This window comes from Panicum virgatum, chromosome 6N, assembly GCF_016808335.1.
Source record: "Panicum virgatum strain AP13 chromosome 6N, P.virgatum_v5, whole genome shotgun sequence".
NCBI lineage: Eukaryota > Viridiplantae > Streptophyta > Magnoliopsida > Poales > Poaceae > Panicum > Panicum virgatum.
Genome location: NC_053150.1, coordinates 13,823,296 through 13,846,604, shown reverse-complemented (window position 1 = coordinate 13,846,604; position 23,309 = coordinate 13,823,296). Strand labels below are relative to the sequence as shown.

Below are 23,309 nucleotides of genomic sequence, written 5' to 3'. Positions count from 1 at the left end.
GTAGAACACAAGTTCAAAAGCATTGGAAGCTGAAGCTGATGACCTTACTGCATGCAGCAGAGAGGTAGCAGATGTATCTCTAGACATGTTAAGAGTACCAGGCAAGCTACCAGAAACCAAACCAGCAGCACCATCATCATCATATATTTCATCCCAAGCAGATCTTGACTTACCAGACAGGACAGGAGGGTCAGTCCTCCTCAACCTAACAGCACTATATTTCTCTTCATACTTATTGTACACATCAGTAAGTCTAGCTCTAGTGCCAACCAAATAAGTAGAATAATCAGTACTGGTGAGACCACCTAACCTTCTAAGCACCCTAGTAAAACCTTTCATTTTAGCTCTGGGATCCAAGATGAATGCAAAAGAGTACAGCAAAGGTATGTCCCTCCAGTACTTATTATATTTGTCTATCATAGGTTGCACCACAGATCTGATGTATATATCATTAGCATAATTTTTTAGGTGCAGAGCAATCTTAACAAGATAATGAATCATAAGTGGAGATGTAGGATAGTACACACCAGACAATGTAACTGTTGAATCATAAAACAGCTCAAGAAATGATAAAGCTTTTTGTGCAATCATCCAATGCTCATCAGTTAACAGAAATAGCTCACCTTTAGACCTAGGATACTGAGCTTGGATGAAAGTAGTGAAAGGGAACTTATGAGGAAACAAATGTTTAAGCATTAGGTAGGTAGAATTCCACCTAACCTCCATGTCCAGCTGAAACTTTCTAGGCCTAACACCAGTTGCAATGCAGTAACTTTTATATGCAACAATTCTTTGATTAGATGAATTTAAGAATGATATTGCAGTTCTAAATGTTTCTATCAAAGGCTTGAAAGTAGTTAAGGCCTCCTTGACAATCAGATTGAGAATATGACATGCACAACGCTGATGCAAGAACATAGAATTAACAGAAGATGATGCAATGTCATTACATGATGCATACTCTGGTTCATCAGTAACATCAAAACCAAGGTAGTGAGACAGGATAGGTTTCAATTTTAGCATGGCTGAAGCATTAGATGATGCATTGTCTAAAGTAACTGCAAACACCTTATCAGTCAAACCATAATCAGCAAGAACAGATGCTACACGGTCAGCAATATTTTGTCCATTGTGGGACACATCAATAAGAACTAGACCAAGAACCCTCTTCTCTAATTGCCAGTCAGAGTTTATGTAGTGAGCAACAACACTGAGGTAATCCTCTTTGGTATTACCAGACCAAATGTCAGAGGTTAGACACACACAATTAACAAAAGTACCAAAAGTCTCAACAAGTTTAGCCTTGCAATCAGTGAAGTACTTCTGTATGTCTCTAGTGGTGGTTTGTCTAGACACTCTAGCATATTTAGGATTGTGAGCAGTTTTAATAAACTCTTCAAAAGCCTCAGATTCACCCATAGAGATAGGAACATCAAGTCTAGCAATCAATATAACCAGTTGAGTACGAGCAACCAGAGGACAGTAGTCTCAAGTACGCATACTACCATCAGGATTAAAAGAGATTTGAGACTGAGACATGCGAGTTTTTTCACGCCTCTTAACACAAGAGGCAATGCGGCATGAAAGATGACCAGTGCCACCACTAGAAAAACTAGAGTAGATCTTAGAGCAATGTAGGCACCTAGCTCCATATCTGACGGTCTTACCATCAGCTGTGGTTTTGAACAGCTTCTCGAAATCATCCCAAACAGGAGAGGTAGAGGGACGTGAGCGCTTGGCGCTGTTACCGTCTGGGGGAGGTGCACCGCCGCAGGCAGGTACAGCAGGGCCATCATCGTCGACGTTGATGGGATCATCAGCACCAGGGCCGAACAAGGCATCACGGTCCTCGCGCAAGTCATCCTCGTCATCATCTCCGGCCATCCCGCACAATCGCCGCTCCTCGTTCTCGGTCACACCGAGCTCCACCGTCTCATCGTCAGATCCGGCCATCGTCACTCGCCAGTGACCTGGTTCCTCAACAGCTGCACAGATCAAGACCTAGGTTAGGGAAAGAACATAGATCTAGTCATCTAGGGTTAGGGTAAGAGACTCACCTTTGTAGCCGGAGCACCAGGTACACCGGCAAGGTCGATGAAGCACGGATCTAGCCCCCCGGCCCTAGTTCCTCGACGGATCTCGTCTACATCTACAGAAAAAGGTGAGGAGAGTGAGAGATCGAGAGGCCGAGAGCGTCTGTGCGAGAGCGAGATGAAAGGATAGAGGTACTTACGCGAGATCCGGAGCACCAGAGTCCGGCGGCGGCGACGGCAAGGAGGATGACAACGAGAAGAGGATGCTACATCGTCTGTGCGAGATCGAGACGATGGGTCTAGATGGCCGTGCCGTCTGCTAGTGCCGGCCCCGCACCCCGGCCTTCGCCCTCTGGGGCTCCGAGCTACTCACCGGAGCTCGGGAAGAGGAGAGGAGAGGAAGATCGAGGAGAGGACGAGAGGCGAGAGGGTGAGAGACTGAGAGGCGAGAGTGCGAGAGCGAGACGAGCGGCGGCCGGCGGAGGGAGAGAAATGATTAGGGTTAGGGTTGGGAGGGGGGAACGGGCCGAGGCCGTGCCTCCCCGTGCTGGGCCCTTAGCCGGGCCGTGCCCGTGCTAGTGCTGCGGGCCGAGATCGCGACCCAGGCACGGCCCGGCCTCTGGCACGGGCACGGCACGGGCCCGTGGGGTAACGGGCCGGGCCGGGTCAGTGCCGCGCTTTTTCGAACCGGGCCCGTGCCGGCCCGTTGGGCCCGGCCCGTTTGGCCAACTATACATCCATACGACCATATGTTAACGTTGGGAGGGGCTGCTCTAACAGAAGCTGACGAGCTATTTTAAATAAAGCACAAAGTATTCCAGAGGTAAAGATAACTTAATATGAGCTGGTCATGCTTTACGAATCCTTTTTGTCTTCTCCAATGCTTCAAATGCAACAGATGGGCAAGTTCTTTTCAGATTCTTGTAACCTTGGGTTGCCACCACTGTGTCCATCATATTTGTCATAAATTCAATGCAAGCATCCTTAAGCTTATGACAGTGATGTTGATCAGCTAATGCCAATGTGGTTGCCACTGTCTGCACATCCAGACTTTCACAAAGGATGCTTTGGCACATCAGCTTTAGCCTCTCCATGGCATATCGATCCGCAGCCACAAGCAAGTGACGGATCATTTCACCATAGTCATCTGCACTCAGATCATCCAAAGGAGGCAAAGAGTCGCTATAGATGAAATGGAGAAAGGCCCTGAAAACATCTGGCTGCACATCCTCGATGACTATGGCCTTCCTTCCTTCCTCCCTCATAGGCCCATAGAGCTCTGCTCTGAAGACGGGCGACCGCGCGGCAAGCACCATCTTGTGGGCCTTGAACATGACTCCACCTACACTGAAAGTGACATCTACTCCTTCCTCTATTTCCAGCAGCTTGGCAAAATGCTCTGTGATGTCAGGAGGCGGTACTTCAATTCTTGGTAATGGCGTGGCTTCAGTTAACCGTCGCCCATTGGTAAGAGAGACAACACATTCGATCGTGAGGCAGTCGTCACGAAGGTAATTCGGCGACTCGAACATGCTCCGTTTTTTCATAAGGAATGTCTCTCTGGTACCGTCGGGACTGAACGTCATCGGTGCCCCCTTATGCACCGAGAAGGATACCCCAGTGCACTGGTCAACCAACTTCAGCCCGAAGGATGCCCGCACCTTGCTGGTTCCCTTGAACCCGAGCGAAACCAGTACCCAAACAGCATTCAACTCTTGGCCCATAGTATCAGGACACAAGGAAACTACCCAGCCATGCCCGCCGACGGTGAAGATGGCGGATCTGATGAGGCCACTCTGCTGGCTGTACCCGACGATGCGAAACACATGCTTGCCCTGCTCCGTCTCCGGCGTGCACGTCGAGATGGTCGTCGGTATCGGCATCGGCATCTGGCGAGGGCTTCAGCGACGGGGAGGATGGCGGGATCCGGCGGAATCGGCACGGTGGCGACGGCAAGTACGAACCCTAGAGTCGGCAATCTGAACCAAAGAGCGAAAAAGAAATGGAGGTTTCAAAAAGAGAAAATTGGCTGTGTAGCACTGAAAGGTAACGACTTCAGGAAAATACCATTAAAAGAGTTTGCCCCTGTGAAGTACCATTAAAAGGTTTAAACGTTACCGTAAAATACCATTCTGTTAGATGTCGCCTGCAGCTCTGTTATCTTGGACGAAAATACCCCCAAACCGTTATTTGAATGAGAAATAAGCATAGCACGTAAGAAACAAGCACATGGCTCATACCATCTCAAAAAAAAGCGCATGGCTCATATTTGCACCATTTTAGCACAGGAATACTCTCCATTGCCACACATGCACTTAATATGACCAACAGCAACAAGTGTTTCATGGTAACACCAACAGCAACAGGTGCTTAATGTCATCAGATCCAAAAGCATACTGTTTTGGAACTAATTTAAGCATACAAGTGGTTCAATATCTTACAGAATTGAAACAGCAAGAACCCAGTCTAATTTGACCATACCAACAGTGCAATACACGGTTATTTCAACACATCAACACTTCCAACAAAGGTCTAATTTAGGATCAGACTACTTTGCACTGAACAAAAGAACATAGCAGCAACATTTTTTCAAGGACTAGCTTATGATGTGCCTCCTAGCAATACCTCCTAGTGATATGTCTAACTGTGCAGCCATTCTTCTAGTTGTAGGTCCTGGACTCAATGGTGAATGGTCTTGTTGGAGTAGAAGTAGAAGCAGCCATCCTTCTTATTATTGGTCCTGGACTAACTGGTACTTGAGTGACCAAAGAAGTGGAGGTGGTAGCTGGTTCTTGAGGTACTAACGAAGTAGAGGTGCTTGATGCACTAGCCTTCTTGGTCTTCTTTGAAGTTTTCTTGGATCCTTTCTTGGATTTTGAAGTCTCTCCTTTCCTTTTCCTACACAACAGAAGTAAGCCATTATGCAGCCTTACATAGAAATCATAGTAACAAAAGTAACCCCAAAAATAAAGGGAGTTTTAGTTTACCTAGATTTGTCAGGAAGTGAAGGTGGTAATTCAGCACCAAGTTCTGTAGGGGGCTCACGGCATCCCTTCTCAATATGTCCAAACTGAAAACATCTTTTGCATTAGTAAGGTCCTCTTTTACCTGGCTCACCTCTATTCTTGATTCTTTTCACTCTTGGCCTACCTGCTGACCTTTCTAGCTTTGGAGGCAACATCTCAAATCCAGGATCACCCACACGCCACTCTGACATCAACCATTGGATTTACCACAAACTGATATGTAGCCTTGAAATGCTCAAGTGAGTAGTAATCATGCACATAGTCCTCTAGTTTAACCTTTCTCAGCGAACCTATGAAAGAGATAGCATGGGTGCAAGGTTTAACAGAAATCTGCCACTGGCCGCATGAGCATGTTTTCATCTCAAGATCCACAGCATGCCTCCAAGGATAGTTGTCCTTGGTCAATCCAGATACCTCAGCCTTTAGTCCACCACTCCGCCTAATCGTGTACTTCAAGTTTCTACTCTTCATTTTCAGCTCATTGATAACACTAGGAAGAATTGGCCCTTCAAGTCGGTCGGCTATGTGCTACCTCATCGCTATCTTTTCCATGATGAGCCCTCTAATTGTGTCCACTAGAGCATCCACATGCAATGATTTAGTTTCCTTGATCCAGTTGTTGAAGCACTCTGATATGTTGTTATTGACATAATCAACCTTACACTCTCCTGAGAATTTAGCACGTGACCAGATCTGTTTGTGCTCTGCTTGTAAGTAAGGAACTGCTCCTGGACAGTTTTCTACAATTTTGCCCCAAAGCCACTGATACCTTTTAGGAGTACATGCCCAAGCACATGGCCACATGTACTTCAACACTTCTCCTTCGAAATGTTTTCTAAAATTCTGCATGAGATGTCTAAAACACTCTCTATGCTCCACTATTGACCGGAAGACTTTGTGGACTGCTATCTCTAAACCCTTGCAAGCATCAGTGTGGATGGTCAGTCCATGTGGAGTCCCAATTGCTCTCTTCAATTGCGTCAGGAACCAAGTCCAATCAGCTTTTGTCTCCTTGTAAAAAATGCCATATGCTACTGGATACATCCAATTATGACCATCAATTGCCGTTGCTGCAGCTAGCTATCCATTGTATCTACCAGTGAAATGAGTAGAGTCAACTCCAAGGTACGGCCTGCATCCAGCAAGAAAACCATCCACACATGCTTTGATAGCAATAAACATCCTAGAGAAATAGAATCGACCATCTTTCTTTTTCTTGCAATCAATCTCAACTATGCTGCCAGGGCATGTAGCTTCTAACTCTGCTTTGAAATTCCATAACATGCTGAAACTGTTCTCCCAAGAGCCATGGAGTCCTTGTAGTGCAAGTTGCTGTCCTTCCCACATCTTGTTATATGATAGCTTGATTGGAAACGGTTGTTCAAGCTGATTTTGCAATTTCTTTGCTCCCATGGCTGGGTCAGACTTAAGCATATCTTTTGCTCTGTCAGCAATCCAAACTTTGGAGGCCTCTTTACCCTTCACTTGGCTTGTGCTTGCACATGTATGACTTTTTGAAATGGAAACAATCTGAAAATTCAAAGACACATGATCAGGAAAATATGCATATAACACATACATTTGCAATCTAAAAATAGTATGGAAATATGGGCAACAAATTAAAATGACACTATATATGCAATATGAAAATAGTACATAACATAAATACCATGAATGTAGGGCAGCCAAGAAGTTTCTTTGCATACACTTTCCATTCACACTGTAAGTCTGCACATCTTGCTCTATACCTTGATTTGTCACTATGCACTACCATTATATGAAACTCCCTTTTTACGGCATATTGTTTCATAATCAGCATGAATGCATCTTTATCAGCAAATGTTGATCCTTCTTTTATGTCAGGGTTGTCTCTGTCATATGTAGTGTGTGCAAAATATGGGGCATCACCAATCATAGTGGCTTCATCACTTGGAACAACATCAGAGTCTGTACCTTCATATGCTGACCCTTTATTCTCCACTCTACTCCTTCGTTCCTGCTGCACTTTCTCATTACTTCTTCCTTCTGGTACCTTTTCATGCCTCTTGAAATATCTCCATTCCTCATCTGCTCCAATTGGTTCATCTCCCTCAGGGTCAAAACCAAGCTCCATATAGTGGTCCTCCTCCTCCTGTACTCTATCAGGACCTTCTGCTGTAACCCCGAGTTCTGGGTCCTCTGCCCATTCTTTGCCTTGGTATTCTACAAGCACACCTTGATTTGAGTCAAACAACTCATTTCCCTTACTTGTGCCTTCAACCTGCACATCACCCTTTATCACTTGGCTTATGCAATCTGAAAATAGTACATAACATAAATACCATGAATGTAGGGCAGCCAAGAAGTTTCTTTGCATACACTTTCCATTCACACTGTAAGTCTGCACATCTTGCTCTATACCTTGATTTGTCACTATGCACTACCATTGTATGAAACTCTCTTTTTACGGCATATTGTTTCATAATCAGCATGAATGCATCTTTATCAGCAAATGTTGATCCTTCTTTTATGTCAGGGTTGTCTCTGTCATATGTAGTGTGTGCAAAATATGGGGCATCACCAATCATAGTGGCTTCATCACTTGGAACAACATCAGAGTCTGTACCTTCATATGCTGACCCTTTATTCTCCACTCTACTCCTTCCTTCCTGCTGCACTTTCTCATTACTTCTTCCTTCTGGTACCTTTTCATGCCTCTTGAAATATCTCCATTCCTCATCTGCTCCAATTGGTTCATCTCCCTCAGGGTCAAAACCAAGCTCCATATAGTGGTCCTCCTCCTCCTGTACTCTATTAGGACCTGCTGCTGTAACCCCGAGTTCTGGGTCCTCTGCCCATTCTTTGCCTTGGTATTCTACAAGCACACCTTGATTTGAGTCAAACAACTCATTTCCCTTACTTGTGCCTTCAACCTGCACATCACCCTTTATCACTTGGCTTTGACCCTCCGTTTCATTCACACTGGTATGGACACATCAATCAACAGTCATGAAGAACTTGACAACTTTTGAAGCCCGCAACAAGGCTAGAAGTTGTTGATCACTAGCAAGACGACTTGTTTGCCCATTCTGATCCGCAAATCAAAATTTTGCCTCCTGATTAATTGCCCAACTAAAGTGTTGCTGCACATCTTTTTCCATGTCTATGATGGAGTACTCGTCTAAATCTACCCACCATTCCAAAGATCTACCCTTCCGGTACACAGATCGATCATCCTCAATAGTTGAGAAAGATAAGACATCAATCACTACTCTGCAAGCATTGTTCTCATCGATCCTGAAATAGCAGCAGGGCATAAATCAACAGCACTTACCCATATGTTGTATTTGTTGCAAATTCCCGTAGAATCATAGGATCCCTAGAATCATTACTGACCAATGTGCAATGCATTCCAAAATCGGTCGCATTCTGATTTCAAGTGCATTTCCCATCTAATCTCAACAATACAACTAATCTACTATTAACCAATAACCATAGATGAATCATATGCAACAATAGAGATACATCGATCTAGGGTTTGAATCTTACCATTCGGGGACCTCAAGTGGATCCATGAGAGAACACCGGAGCGGCAAGAAGGGAGGGCGCAGGGGATGCACAGAAGCTGGATGCCAGGGAGCCGTGCAGGTCCCCTAGCCGCTCCCCTCGCCGCAGCAGGGGGTCGTCGCCTTGGATCGCGCCCGCCTTGGGGCCCCTGTCCGCGCCGGGAAGTGGGGGCAGTGGGGATGCGTTGGCGGTGGGGGGCCCTGTGCGGCGCCGAGAAGGGGTGCGGCAGGGGGCGGCGGCGGGAGATGTGCCCGCCGGGAAGGGGTGCGCGGCCGGGGGGGGGCAGATGCGCCCAAAGGGCTGCGGCCTGGAGGGGGGTGGGCTCGGTTCTGCGCTCGGGAGGGGGCACGGGAGGGGATAAGGTAGGGAAAGGTTGTGAGGGGTAGAATGGTCATTGCAGATGAGAGTTATGTGCTGAAACGTTACACCAGATCGAGTTCTACACACAAAATCTAATGGAATGGCATTTTGCGGTAACGTTTACACCTTTTAATGGTATTTCACAGGGGCAAACTCTTTTAATGGTATTTTCAAGAAGTCGTCACCTTTCGGTGCTACACAGCCAATTTTCCCTTTCAGAAATCAGGGCCTAGCGGTGGGAGAAGAGGGTGAGGAGTCAGAGTGGAGATGGATGAAACCTTCTGAAAGTCGCCTACTCGCCTGGGGTTCGGGGATGGCGAGGAAGACAAAGGGGACCTGTTCCTTTGCAGCTTTTGTCCCTGCCTTTTCGGGTTTTTCCTTTCCTGAGGGTGGAGACGACGACTCAGACGAGACGAGAGTGAAAATGGATAGCGGTCAAGCGAGTAAAGAAAAAGTCCCATTTTGCCCCCCCCCCCCCCCCCCCCCTTTATAACTTCTAGCCCACCACACTGATTTTAAACTTTATATGCTGACGTTCATATACATATATGCCGGACAAAAAGAAACACAATCAAACTAAGATCAGCCAAAGAAATAGAGATTTAAGAAAGACAGTTTTGAAATGCAAATATTAAAACTCCATGATAAATCCCAATTTTGAACAAAAGATTTCACCCAAAGAAACAGCAATCAACTAGGATCGACCAGGGTAACATTAACATGGTACACATGGTACAAAACATAAACCAACAACCTTTAGGGAGAGCACATTCTTCTTTCCTTTAATTCGTTGAACAGCGTAATGCCTAATATTATAGCCTATGGGCGTGTCACCTCATTTAATTAGATTGGAAGTCTTATAAAACCAGCAATGGGAATGGCATATGCCCCTCCCTTTTGCTTGCTCCTCCCTTTCATCTATATCTCTGATCCTCATTTTATTTTCAATAACAAGCATCGTTCATGGAAATTGGAAAATAGACTTCAGTAGGCAACAATTGCTCTAGATTTAAGCCTGCGATTGAAGAAGAATTATCATATCCCAAGCACATAGTTTGCGTTATGTGAAGCTTTCCATAGGAAAACATAACAACATACTTTAGAACAAAATATGAAAAAATGTTTGTTTTACTCACTTGGCCATTTGTTCTCGGTTCGAATTCTTGCAGAGAGTAAACCAAAAAAATAAAACTTTCAGGGCTGAGCGAAGGAAAATTTGTGGAAAGGCTTTTCAGCTTTTCCTTTTGTTCGGATGGACCAGATTGGAATAATATATTTTCAAACTACGCTGGAAAAAACTAACCATGTTTTTACAGACAATCAGCAATGGCTCTTGAGCATTCCCCTAATAGCAGCCAATACGTCAACAAGCAATCTTTGGACCAGGTCATCAACAGTCAATACGTCAGAATGGGGAGCATGCTCCACAGAGCTCATTCCTAATCAATTCATAGAACCAGCAGCGCAATATCTGGCTTATATCCTCTAATTTGCAGCCATTCTTATGCTTCAAAATCTCAAGGTCAGCGACAAATTTTCTTGATAAGAAGTTCAGTGATGTTTTAAGCATATATCCAGCCAAAGACTTGATATCAGATTTCCATCAGATGTTACATAGTTTCCTGATCTACTGACCAAAGTATGCAACCATCCAAAATAAGTGATCTGCAGGCACTAAGCAATGGTATAGTGAGGCTACAACTTACATCTCAAAGGACCCATGCTTTCTGTTTTTTTTTTGTGTAACAACGGGCCGTGATAGACCCAATGCCTCACATTTTCCAAATGAGTTCATCTGTTGCATACATTCAGTAACAAATGAATATCAGACTGATGTTCTAGATCTGCAAATATCCAAACAGGGGCCCTCCGCAGAATCCCTTCTATAATGAAGCATGAGCTGATCAAGTCCAGTTTATTTTAGGAACAATGATGATGACAATTATTTTCAAAAAAAAAACAATGATGATGACCCCAGCTGACAAACACCCTGCACACTTGTACGCAAATTTCTGAACAAACTGCTTAACTCATGGCACTTAAGAAATACAACGTGTCCTGAATTCTGCGGGGACTTTGTCAAACATGAAAATTAAAGGTCTAGCATGTTTTTTTTTAATATTGCCCAATACAGCAGCTAATCATATTAACGAAATGACTGACGAGGTACAAACTGGACAAAGCTGACAACCATTCCTTCCATCGTAATCAGTATTGACTATTTACCATTAAACCAAATTGATGTTGAAGGTCATATAAAATTCTCTCTTTAGTGTTTCTATCATAGTTTGTTCCTAGAGGACCATTACTAGGAATTCAGTAGTACGGATAACGTTTGCAATATAGCACACCATAACAGTAATCAGTCAGAAACTACAGACAACATCCAAAGCCCAAAATAATGTTGTACAAAATCTCACTGAGAAAGGGTGCACACAGAAAGGAGATTTTTTCTTTGTAGAAAACTAATGATGAATGTTATGTTTCGGGGACACCAAGCATGCGAAGAATAGACAATCATGCATTCAAGCATCCAAAAGATACAATAAGCATACTGCCTGCACTAACAATTAGCATATTAGGATGAGAGGATATAACAAAACAAGCATGCTAGCCCCCCACAACTTCAGAATTACACTAACCTCCCTTAGATTCATAAAACAGTGAGCTGCTCATCAGTTTAGGATGAGCTCCTCTGGCAAAAGCTGACAGACTATTCATTTAAATGATGGACTGATTCTCCCCTGATAAACTCTACTTAAGATGAGCTGGTCATGCTCTACGAATCCTACTTGTCTTCTCCAATGCTTCTATCACAACAGATGGGCAAGTTCTTTTCAGATTCTTGTAACCGGGGGTCGCTGCCACAGCATCCATTGCATTTGAACAGATGATAAACTCAATGCAGGCATCCTTAAGCATATCACAGTGATGTTGATCCGCTAAAGCCAACGTGGTTGCCACTGTCTGCACATGAAGACCTTCGCAGAGGATGCTTTGGCACATGAGCTTTAGCCTCTCCATGGCATATCGATCCGCAGCCACAAGCAAGTGGTGGATCATTTCACCATAATCATCTTCCATGAGATCATCAAAAGGAGGCAATGAGTCATTATAGATGAAATGGAGAAGGCCCCTGAAAACATCAGGATGAATATCTTCAACGACTATGGGCTCTGTTCCTCCCTCCTTCATAGGTCCATAGAGTTCCGCTCTGAAGACGGGTGACTGAGCGGCGAGCACCATCTTGTGTGCTTTCAAATCGACTCCACCAACACTGAATGTGACATCCACACCTTCCTTTGTTTCCAAAAGCTTGCCAAAATGCTCTACAATATCAGATGGCGGCACTTCGATCCTTGGGAACGATTTGGTTCCTGTTACCCGTGGTTCTTTGCTAACAGTGATAATACATTCGATTGTGAGGCGATCATCCTGAAGGTACGTCGTTGATTCAAACAGTTTCCGTTTTACCACACACAGAGCACACCTGCTGCGCTCATTGGTGTCAAATACTCTCGATGCCTCCTTGTGCACTGTTAAGGATGGCCCAGTGCCCTGGTTGAGCAATCTCAGCCAGGGTTTTATTTCCCAACCGGAAACCGGTTACCGCCGCCCTCCGGTACCGGTTTACCGGACCGGTTAGGCCGGTAACCGGTGGAAACCGGTTAAATTCAAATCTAAATTCAAATAAATTCAAATTTTCCCGTGCAACCGGTTCCGACCGGTTTACCGACCGGTTTGACCGGTTTACCGGCCGGTTTTACCGGTTTACCGGCCGGTTTGACCGGTTTGGAATTCAAAAGCTCCCGTGCAAATGGTTTACCGGCCGGTTTTACCGGTTTACCGACCGGTTTGACCGGTTTACCGGCCGGTTTGACCGGTTTGATCGGTGGGCCTTCATGGGCCGGCCCATTTTTTTCTTTTTCTTTTTTGATTTAACTTTAAATTCCCACAAACTATACTAAATGAATGAATTTTTGAGAAAATTTGACACCATTAGATTCATCACACCTTGAAGTATTTTTAGGAATTTTTTGGAAATTTTTCATTTTTTAAATTCAAATTTAAAATTTGAATTTTGGCCGGTTGGGTACCGGCCGGAACCGGAACCGGACCCGACCGGTTTGACCGGTAACCGGTCAAACCGGACCGGTTCCCACCGGTTAGGTTAACCTTGATCTCAGCTCAAATGAGGCCCGCACCTTCATGTTGATGCCCATCAGGTGGAGTCCAGCTACAACAATGTCACCAGCGGTCCCAAGAGGGCCGAATGATAGTCTCCAGTCGTGCCCAAGGACGGTGAACTTGTCTGACCAGATGAAGGCTTCCGCGGCCCTATGTTGGCTGTACCCCAAGATGTGAAACAAATGCGTGCCCAGCTCCTCCTGCGGGGCGCAGGTCGAGACGGTCTTCGAGCTCGGCATCTGGTGAGTCCTCCTCGAGGAGGAGTAGGAGGATGACCGGAGAGGGAGATCCGACACGACGGCGACGGAACCGCGTATACCCTAGGGTCCTCAATACGAATCAGATAGCGAAATATAAAGGCGCACCTCTAATTGGGAGATGGAGGCGAGAAAAGGGGATATGAAGGAGAGTATCGAACCATCTGCAGGGGAGTTGGCAGGAAAATGGGGAGCGGCCCCCCGCCGCCGCCGCCGATGAAGAAGACGGCGAGGAAGACGACTCTGAAACCAGTTCCGTTCCGTCGTTTTCCTTTGGTAAAACTGCATAAAAGCCCCGCAAGTCCCTTTAAGTTTGACTTTCGCCACACAAATTGATTTATTACAAATACCCACTTCTACATAGTCCCATTCCGAAAAATTCCCAGTTCAAGCACGCTTAATCTAATCGATCCGTTTTAAACCCTTATTCAAAGGCTTACTTTAGACTTACACCCTATTCGGCTCGCCATAAGGCAAGTCTCAGTAATAATCTAATCGACACGGTTACTAAGACCGTAAACTAGATAATTGAGTCGGAGAAGTGTCATGGTGATAATACTTCTATCATATTTTATGATACTCTCCATCCTCTTTCTTCATAAAAAACTTGTCATGTCAGCAAATTTAATACTTATGACACTGCTATGACACTTCCATTAAAACTGACCTAAGTGGCTGGGCTTAAGTCGGCTGAGGCCACTGTCACTGAGTCACAGGCATGGTGGTTCTGGCTGGGCTGGAGCTCTACTCCAGCCACTTATGCCCAGCCGAACAGGCTCTTATCCATCATGTTTCGTTGTGAAAGTAATCGGGTGCTCTAGTCTAAGAGGGGGAGGGGGTGAATTAGACTCTAATAAAAACTTAGACCTATGGCTTCAACTAGTTTGCACAAAACTTAAACTAAAACATGTTATCTAGATGTGCAACTAGGTTGTTCAAGTGTAAAACCCCTATCTCAAAAGAGTTTAGCAACCTATAGCATTTCCTATCAAGAAACTATTCTATGAAAGTAAAGGCACACAAATTGCTAGTAAGAAATGCGGAAGCTTAAAGAGCGGGATAGGAGATAGCAAACTCCTGACGCGGGTGTTTATCCCGTGGTTTGATTAGCCACAAAGGCACACCTACATCCACGTTGTGGTAGCACTCACTAAGAGTATTGCTACACGGTCACCTTAGCCCCGGGTTCCACTAAGGAGCTTCTCCACAAAGGATGGGGGTCTCCACGTCCCCCGCACAAAGATGTTGTTGCCGCTCCACACCAAGTCGGAGGGTCGATGACGTTGCCGGCGAGCTTCACGCTCCAAGGTGCCGGCGCACCAAGCTCTTGTTTTGGTTCGCTAAAGAACCACAGCACAAAGGCTTAAGGCCTTGCAATCTCACTCACTAAGAGCTAATCCTTTACACAACACTCTCAAAGTGTGCTAAGGGCTAAGGATATGATCTTGATGCTTTTGTATGGCTTGGAGATGTTCTTGGGTGTGTGTGGGATGTCCAGCAACTCCAGCAATCTTCAAATGGCCGGGGTGAGGCGTATATATAGGCCACCAAGTCTTGTAGCCGTTGCTCCAACGGTTAGCTGAAAATCTGCGTATCACCGGAAGAACCGATGCCTCTGGCAGGGGTAGCGTCGGTTCTTCTGGTCACTCTAAGACACGAAATAGCCGTTGAGCTTCTGACTGCTGACACAGTGACCACCGATTGAACCGATACTTTGTACCGATGCATCACCGGTTCATCCGGTGCTTAAGAATCTTCTCCTGGGCGCTGACGTCATTGCACCGACGCAAAACTCCGATGCACCGTCGGTTCAACCGGTGCTGAGGAAATTTCTCCTGGGCACTTAACATCGTCTCTGGAACATAAGACGCCCAATGCACCGGTGCCTCCTTTTTGACCCGTCGGTTCAACCGGTGCCTATAGGCTGACTTGGCTTCGACTCCTTTCTGAACCAAAGTACCATGGCATCGGTTCTTCCGACTACCATCGGATGCTCCGATGCCCTGGCGTCGGAACCCCCGTAGGGGCGGCCCTTTGGGCCTTGCTACGCCTATCTTCTTTTTCTCTTTGTCATCACTTGAATCTAAAAGCCTGAGAATGGTCATCTTAACAATCATATTAGTTCAAGTGTTGTGTTATCATTCGATCACCAAAATCACTCGAAATGGCATAAATGGTGCCATGTTCGTTACACGTTGAAATATTTTTTTGCAAATAGTAACACAGAGTGCAGCAACATGTAAATTCTATTTAGCAATTTTATTTGTAAGGTCTCCGAGAAATATCAAGACTACACTCCTAAAATTGTCTAATCTTACTAAATATCACATTGATGGTTTGTAACTAATGTAAACATATTATTTAGTATAAGCATATGTAGAGTGCGAGGTTTTGGCAACAAAACCAAGTGGGGACAAGCATTTGCAATTGCAACAAGATGACTTATGGCCATATTACAAAAAGCTGAACCGGTTCACCGTTTTGAACCAGAAAATCATGAACCTGTGACCCAATCGGTTCAGTCCAATCAAAAGATTGGTCGTGCAATTGAACCGGTGCAACCTGGTTGAATCTGGCCTTTTTGAAATTTATTTAGAACTTCAATTTTTACGTATATTTTGCATCTAATTATTATCATTTTGGGCAAAAAAAAAAGCGGAAAAAGGAAAAGATAAAATTGTAAAATCACGAACAATGTTAGGAAGAAAAGAAGCTGAAATGAATGATACACTGACCAGCCCCAGATGGGGTTACATACTGTATATGAGACCACTCAAACCTTAAAATAGGAAATTACAATACTACACTTAACTATTATACCCTTAACACTCCTCTCAAATGCAACGTGAATGCAATGAAGTTGCATTTGAAGAATTGACACTAAGCATTATTAGACTTAAACATAAATATGAAATTGATACTGTCAGCACCACGGGAATGGGGGCATCCCAAGGCATGAACGAAATGGGCTCGGCAGGTCCGGCGGAACGACTTGGCCCAACAAAGACAAGCAAACAAGTGGAATAGGACCTGATCGGGGGGACCCACTCCAGTGGTGTCCCACGGCAGGCGGTCCCACGGCAGGCGGACACGTGTTTGCCTAGAAAGGGAGCTCCCTTCGGGGCGAAGGAACCAGTCGGCGGGAGTTTTCACCACACCCGCCCAGCACGGCGTCGACGGCCATTTACTGTACCGCACTGTTGCCGTGGCACCAGACTCGAGGTCGGCCCATCTTCCCAAAAATGACATCATCATTATGGGGAAGACGTGCTTACAGGCAAAGGAATGGTCAGCCCAGGAGGACGCCCCGCCCGAAGCGAGTGTGGCTATTTTACGGTAAATCGTACGGAGCAGTTTCGTACGGTCGATTTTTCGACAGTTCATTTTTTTCTATTTTAATAAGTTCTTTGTCGTTTTTTTATTTCAAGAAATTTTTTCAAGAAAAAAATTTTGAGAAAAAAAAAGACAGAAAATTTTGACGTAAAAAATTTTAGAGAGAAAAATTTGAGACGGAAAATCAAAGAAAAAAATTAGAGAGCAGGATTTTTTTGAAAAAATAATTAGGAAAACAGGGAACCTTCAACAGAAAAAAATTTTGCAGTGGAAAAATTTCGAAAAAAATTTTGCGACAAAAAAACTCAAACCTGGGGAGCTCCGCCGCGCCTCCCCCGCCAGCGCCGCGCTACCATGCCGGCGGCGCGCCTCCCCGCCACCGCTGGCCCGCCCCGCTGCCGGAGCCGCCGCGCCGCGCCTCCCCGCCGCCGCCGGCCCGCCCCGCCGCTTCCCCTTCTCTTTCCATGCTTCTTATTTCCTCCGGATAGATCCACGGCCATGCTGGTGAGAGCGAAGGCGTGTGTAGTATGAGCTATGAGGGCACGGGGCCGCCGCGGTGCCGCTCATGGAGGCGGCGCAGAGCGGCATCTCCGGCCAAGGAGAGAGGGGAGCTCCGTGCGATTCGTCCCCAGGGGAACGACGGCTTGTGCGGCGAGCGCTGCTCACGGTGAAGCGGCGGCAGTCCCGGTGAGCCCCGTTGGATAGGACCGGCGTAGTTGGAGAGCACGGGAGCGGCGGACTCCAGCAAGCTTCCTGTAGCGGTGGGATCTGGCGAACTCGTCCAGATCAAGCTCAATGGCGAGCTGAGTAAGGTTGGGGGGCAGAGAAAAAAGAGATAAGGGAAGGGGAAAATTTCTCTGGAGAAAGAAGGGAGCCAGGGGGCGATGTGGGGGTTGACCGTAAATTTCGAAACTTACGGTCACCCGTAAGCTCAGCATTCCGCCCGAAGCACGTCGCTTCACATGACAAAGGCGGTGGCCCTGGGACCCACCATTTTGACTGGCCGTTCGTCAAGTGCAAAGGCAACACCACTCCTCGGGGTGCATGAGAGGAAGACCCTGAGACCCGAAGATGACTACAGGAGGCCTAGGGGTGATCCAGGGGAAGGACAGGCCTGGCCCACGAGCCTGCATTCTGCCCAAGTGCGCGGCCCGCTGGCTGGTCGGCGCTCGCCATTGGGCGCCGCATTCACACAATGGGCGGTAAAAAATCCCCTAGCAAGGCAAGTAGTATAAATAAAGCAGGAACCCCAACATGTAAAGGGATCGAGTCCGATCGACCCATCTTAGATCCAAGGAGCTCAGTGAAACCATCGTGTCACCCGCATCCTTCTCAAGAGTCCCTACTGCATGTTACACACCTGGGCAGATCTCTCTAAACAGGGTCCCCTCGAATTCCTCCGTGCGGTACTCACCCACCGTCAGATACATTCGAAGTTCGAAATCAAAGATACCATCAAAGCATGCAACTCCTGAACATGTCGATGTAGATGATCACCTCCACAAAAAGAATGTATTGCTTTTACAACCGTACTTCAGCAAATACATCAAGTTTTCATAAGCTAGTACGTCGACTCCTCAAAGATGAGTCTTGCTTTGGAGACTTTGAACCTAACAAAAATAGTGAGATGTGTTAAACCAGCCAAATGGAGGAATAAGATATCACTGCTGCAGGATGGCAAGCAGGAGGAAAATGTGATGACGACGATAAATAAATAGTTATTGATGATGATGTGGAGCAAAACGCTTCCGAAAAAGAACAAGAGGGCAAAGGTCACATCAACAACGATGGTGGGGCAGCCACACATCATGACAAATCCGAAAAAGAAGACGAAAGTGGCTGATTTGGCAGCTATGATATGTGGACACACACGGCTTTGACGAATTGAAGAAGTGTATAAGGACTTGGATATTCGATATCGATGAAACATGGCACTAATTTGGATGATATTCAGGACTAAGACAGCAGCAGGTACAAGCAGAAGCTGACGGTGGATACAAGCAGCTAGTAGCAGTAGCCGCGACTAGAAAATGGATAGCGTCAAGCGAGTAAAGAAAAAGTCCCATTTTGCCCCCCTTTTTTTATAACTTCTAGCCCTCCACACTGATTTTAAACTCTATATGCTGACGTTCATATACATATATGCCGGACAAAAAGAAACACAATCAAACTAAGATCAGCCAAAGAAATAAAGATTAAGAAATACAGTTTTCAAATGCAAATATTAAAACTCCATGACAAATCCCAATTTCGAATAAAAGATTTCACCCAAAGAAACAGCAATCAACCAAGATCGCCCTGGGTAACACAGTACAAAACATAAACCAACAATCTTTTAGAGAGAGCACATTCTTCTTTAACTAGAACATTGCGCGGCGTTGCCGCGCAGAAATATGCCCTCCAGTTCAGTTTTATTTTAAAAAATTGAACTACAAAAAGTCCGGGGGGATTTTCGTAAAATTGGTAGACTGCAGGGGGTTATTTGGTAAATTTGGCGTCGACGGAGTACTGGTCGATTACTGAAAAGTTCAAGGGTTTTTTCATAAAATTGATGGACTTCAGAATCATTTTAACAAAGTCCAGGGTTTTTTTTACAAAATTCACGGAGTACGGCACGATTACTAAAAGTTTAGGTTTTTTTTTAAAGTAAGGCTCCACGAAGTCCGAGGCTTTCCCATTAAATTGATGGACTCCGTGTTCATTTTGACAAAGCTCGGGGTTTTTTTGCAAAATTTACGTCCCTATCTATTCCGATCCGACGGCCGATATTTTCCGTGCTGACATGGATGGCCTCTCTGGCCTGGACCGCGACACGCTTTCAGTCATAAAACTTTCGTTGAACCAACAACGTAATGCCTAACATTATAGCTATGCGCGTGTCAGCTCATTTAATTAGATTGGAAGTCTTATAAAACCAGCAATGGGAATGGCCTTATGCCCTCCCTTTTGCTTGCTCCTCCCTTTCATCTATATCTCCCCTGATCCTCATTTTATTTTCAATAACAAGCATTGTTCATGGAAATTGGAAAATAGACTCAGTAGGCAACAATTGCTCTAGATCTAAGCCTGCGATTGAAGAAGAATTTTCAGATCCCAAGCACATAGTTTGCGTTATGTGAAGCTTTCCATAGGAAAACATAATAACATACTTTAGAACAAAACATGAAAAAATCTTGTTTTACTCAGTTGGTCATTTGGTCTCGGTTCGAATTCTTGCAGAGAGTAAACCAAAAAAAAAAAAACTTTCATGACAGGGCGAAGGAAAATTTGTGGAAAGGCTTTTCAGCTTTTCCTTTGGTTCAGATGGACCAGATTGGATTAATATATTTTTCAAAACAACGCTGGAAAAAACTAACCATGTTTTTACAGACAATCAGCAATGGCCCTTGAGCATTCCCCTAATAGCAGCCAATACGTCAACAAGCAATCTTTGGACCAGGTCATCCGAATGGGGAGCATCCTCCACCGAGCTCATTCCTCATCAATTAATAGAACCAGCAGCGCAATATCTGGCTTATATCCTCTAATTTGCAGCCATTCTTATGCTTCAAAATCTCAAGGCCAGCGACAAATTGTCTTGATAAGAAGTTCAGTGATGTTTTAAGCATATATCCAGCCGAAGAGTTGATATCTGATTTCCATCAGATGTTACATAGTTTCCTGATCTACTGACCAAAGTATGCAACCATCTAAAATAAGCGATCTGCAGGCACTAAGCAATGGTATAGTGAGGCTAAAACTTACATCTCAAAGGACCCATGCTTTCTGTTTTTTTTTTTTTTGCAACAAAGGGCCGTGATAGACCCAATGCCTCACATTTTCCAAATGAGTTCATCTGTTGCATACATTCAGTAACCGATGACTATCAGACTGATGTTCTAGATCTGCAAATATCGAAACAGGGGCCCTCCGCAGAATCCCTTCTAGAATGAAGCATGAGCTGATCAAGTCCAGTTTATTTTAGGAACAATGATGACGACAATTATTTTCACAAAAAAACAATGATGTTGACCCCAGTTGACAAACACCCTGCACACTTGTACACAAATTTCTGAACAAACTGCTTAACTCATGGCACTTAAGAAATACAACGTGTCCTGAATGCTGCGGGGACTTTGTCAAACATGAAAATTAAAGGTCTAGCATGTTTTTTTAAAATATTGCCCAATACAGCAGCCAATCATATTAACGGAGTGACTGACGAGGTGCAAACTAGACACAGCTGACAACCATTCCTTCCATCGTAATCAGTATTGACTATTTACCATTAAACCAAATTGATGTTGAAGGTCATATAAAATTCTCTCTTTAGTGTTTCTAACTTTCTATCATAGTTTGTTTCTAGAGGACCATTACTAGGAATTCAGTAGTACAGATAAAGTTTGCAATATAGCACACCATAACAGTAATAAGTCAAAAACTACAGACAACATCCCAAGCCCAAAATAATGTTGTACAAAATCTCACTGAGAAAGGGTGCACACATAAAGAAGATATTTTCTTTGTAGAAAACTAATGATGAATGTTATGTTTCGGGGACACCAAGCATGCGAAGAATAGACAATTCATGCATTCAAGCATCCAAAAGATACAATAAGCATACTGCCTGCACTAACAATTAGCATCTTAGGATGAGAGGATATAGCAAAACAAGCATGCTAGCCCCCCAAAACTTCAGAATTACACTAACCTCCCTTAGATTCATAAAACAGTGAGCTGCTCATCAGTTTAGGATGAGCTCCTCCGGCAAAAGCTGACAAACTATTCATTTAAATGATGGACCGATTCTCCCCTGATAAACTCTGCTTAAGATGAGCTGGTCATGCTTTACGAATCCTACTTGTCTTCTCCAATGCTTCTATCACAACAGATGAGCAAGTTCTTTTCAGATTCTTGTAACCGGGGGTTGCTGCCACAGCATCCATTGCATTTGAACAGATGATAAACTCAATACAGGCATCCTTAAGCATATCACAGTGATGTTGATCCGCTAAAGCCAACGTGGTTGCCACTGTCTGCACATGAAGACCTTCACAGAGGATGCTTTGGCACATGAGCTTTAGCCTGTCCATGGCATATCGATCCGCAGCCACAAGCAAGTGGCGGATCATTTCACCATAATCATCTTCCATGAGATCATCAAAAGGAGGCAAGGAGTCATTATAGATGAAATGGAGAAGGCCCCTGAAAACATCAGGATGAATATCTTCGACAACTATGGGCTCTGTTCCTCCCTCCTTCATAGGTCCATAGAGTTCTGCTCTGAAGACAGGTGACCGAGTGGCGAGCACCATCTTGTGCGCTGTCAAATCGACTCCACCAACACTGAATGTGACATCCACTCCTTCCTTTGTTTCCAAAAACTTGCCAAAATGCTGTGCAATGTCAGATGGGGGCACTTCGATCCTAGGGAACCATTTGGTTCCTGTTACCCGTGGTTCTTTGCTAACAGTGATAATGCATTCGATTGTGAGGCGATCATCCTGAAGGTACGTCGTTGATTTGAACAGTTTCCGTTTAATCACACACACAGCAATCCTGCTGCGCTCATTGGTGTCAAATACTATCGATGCCTCCTTGTGCACTGTTAAGGATGGCCCAGTGCTCTGGTCGAGCAGTCTTAGCTCCAATGAGGCCTGGACCTTGATGTTCTTGCCCACCAGGTAGACTCCAGCTACAACGTAGTCACGATTGGAACCCGATGCGTCCTTTCCAGGGGCCCCATCAAACACAAGTCTCCATTCGTGCCCACCAACGGGGAACTTGTCTGATCCGATGCACTTGCACTCGGAGGCACCAGCGGCCCAATGTTGGCTGTACCCCAAGATGTGAAACAAATGCGTGCCCTGCTCCCTCTGCGGGGCGAAGGTCGAAACGGTCTTCGAGCTCGGCATCTGGTGATTCATCGTCGAGGAGGACGAGGACAATGGCCGGAGAGGGAGATCCGATCCGATTCGACACGACGGCGACGGAACCGCGTATACCCTAGGGTCCTCAATCTGAATCACGTAGCGAAATATAAAAGTGCTTCTCTAATCGGGAGATGGAGGCGAGAGAATAGGAGCCGACAGAAAGAATCGAACCTTCTGCAGGGGAGTTAGCCGGACAATGGGAAGCGGCCCCGCCGCCGCCGCCGCCGCGCTGAAGAAGACGGCGAGGAAGACAAGTGGACTCTGAAACCAATTCCGTCGTTTCCGGTTTCCCTTTGGTAAAACTGCATAAAAACCACGTAAGTTTGACCCCCCCCCCCCCACCCCCCCCAATTGAGTTATTAGAGCATCTCCAGCCGGACTTCAAAAACACTGCCCCTACTTTCCCATTTAGCAGCCGGCCTGCACAATATGAGGGCTAAAAATTGAGCCCAACTCCAGCAGGCCTCTCAATTCTTGGTCTGCAAATTAGCGGGTCCTACATGTCAGACAAACAAACCATCTGCTCGCTCATCTCCAGACCGTTCAATGCCGCCGCCGCCGCGGCACACGGGGGTGCCGCCGCGCTGCCGGACATCCGCCGCAGCAAGTCCTTCTCCTGCGGGCGCGGGGCGACGCGCTGGCCGCCGTCGTCGC

General features: G+C 45.5%; 3 protein-coding genes and 2 long non-coding RNA genes across 5 annotated transcripts; all 5 read right to left on the bottom strand.

Annotated features, from left to right (window-relative positions):
• Nucleotides 1–2,881: 2,881 nt before the first annotated feature.
• LOC120677935 (BTB/POZ and MATH domain-containing protein 2-like) lies at nt 2,882–3,916 on the bottom strand. The gene has a single exon (XM_039959119.1). The coding sequence runs from the start codon at nt 3,914–3,916 to the stop codon at nt 2,882–2,884; it is 1,035 nt and encodes a 344-aa protein (XP_039815053.1).
• Nucleotides 3,917–4,378: 462 nt separating this feature from the next.
• On the bottom strand, nt 4,379–7,042 carry LOC120679150. The gene is made up of 2 exons (XR_005677010.1): nt 6,729–7,042; nt 4,379–5,634 (listed from the first exon to the last, which is right to left on the bottom strand). It is a non-coding gene; the product is annotated as an uncharacterized LOC120679150 (long non-coding RNA).
• Nucleotides 7,043–7,563: 521 nt separating this feature from the next.
• LOC120679149 lies at nt 7,564–8,665 on the bottom strand. Its single transcript, XR_005677009.1, has 2 exons — nt 8,588–8,665; nt 7,564–8,335 (listed from the first exon to the last, which is right to left on the bottom strand). It is a non-coding gene; the product is annotated as an uncharacterized LOC120679149 (long non-coding RNA).
• Nucleotides 8,666–11,466: 2,801 nt separating this feature from the next.
• On the bottom strand, nt 11,467–12,538 carry LOC120677934 (BTB/POZ and MATH domain-containing protein 2-like; the record flags this gene model as incomplete). Its single annotated transcript, XM_039959118.1, has 1 exon — nt 11,467–12,538. A coding segment is annotated over one exon (801 nt), but the record flags the coding sequence as incomplete, so codon positions are not given.
• Nucleotides 12,539–21,291: 8,753 nt separating this feature from the next.
• LOC120679148 (BTB/POZ and MATH domain-containing protein 2-like) lies at nt 21,292–22,975 on the bottom strand. The gene is made up of 2 exons (XM_039960664.1): nt 22,827–22,975; nt 21,292–22,742 (listed from the first exon to the last, which is right to left on the bottom strand). Exon 2 carries the CDS (start codon nt 22,647–22,649, stop codon nt 21,564–21,566), a length of 1,086 nt encoding a protein of 361 aa, XP_039816598.1. The 5' UTR covers nt 22,650–22,742; nt 22,827–22,975; the 3' UTR covers nt 21,292–21,563.
• Nucleotides 22,976–23,309: the final 334 nt, after the last annotated feature.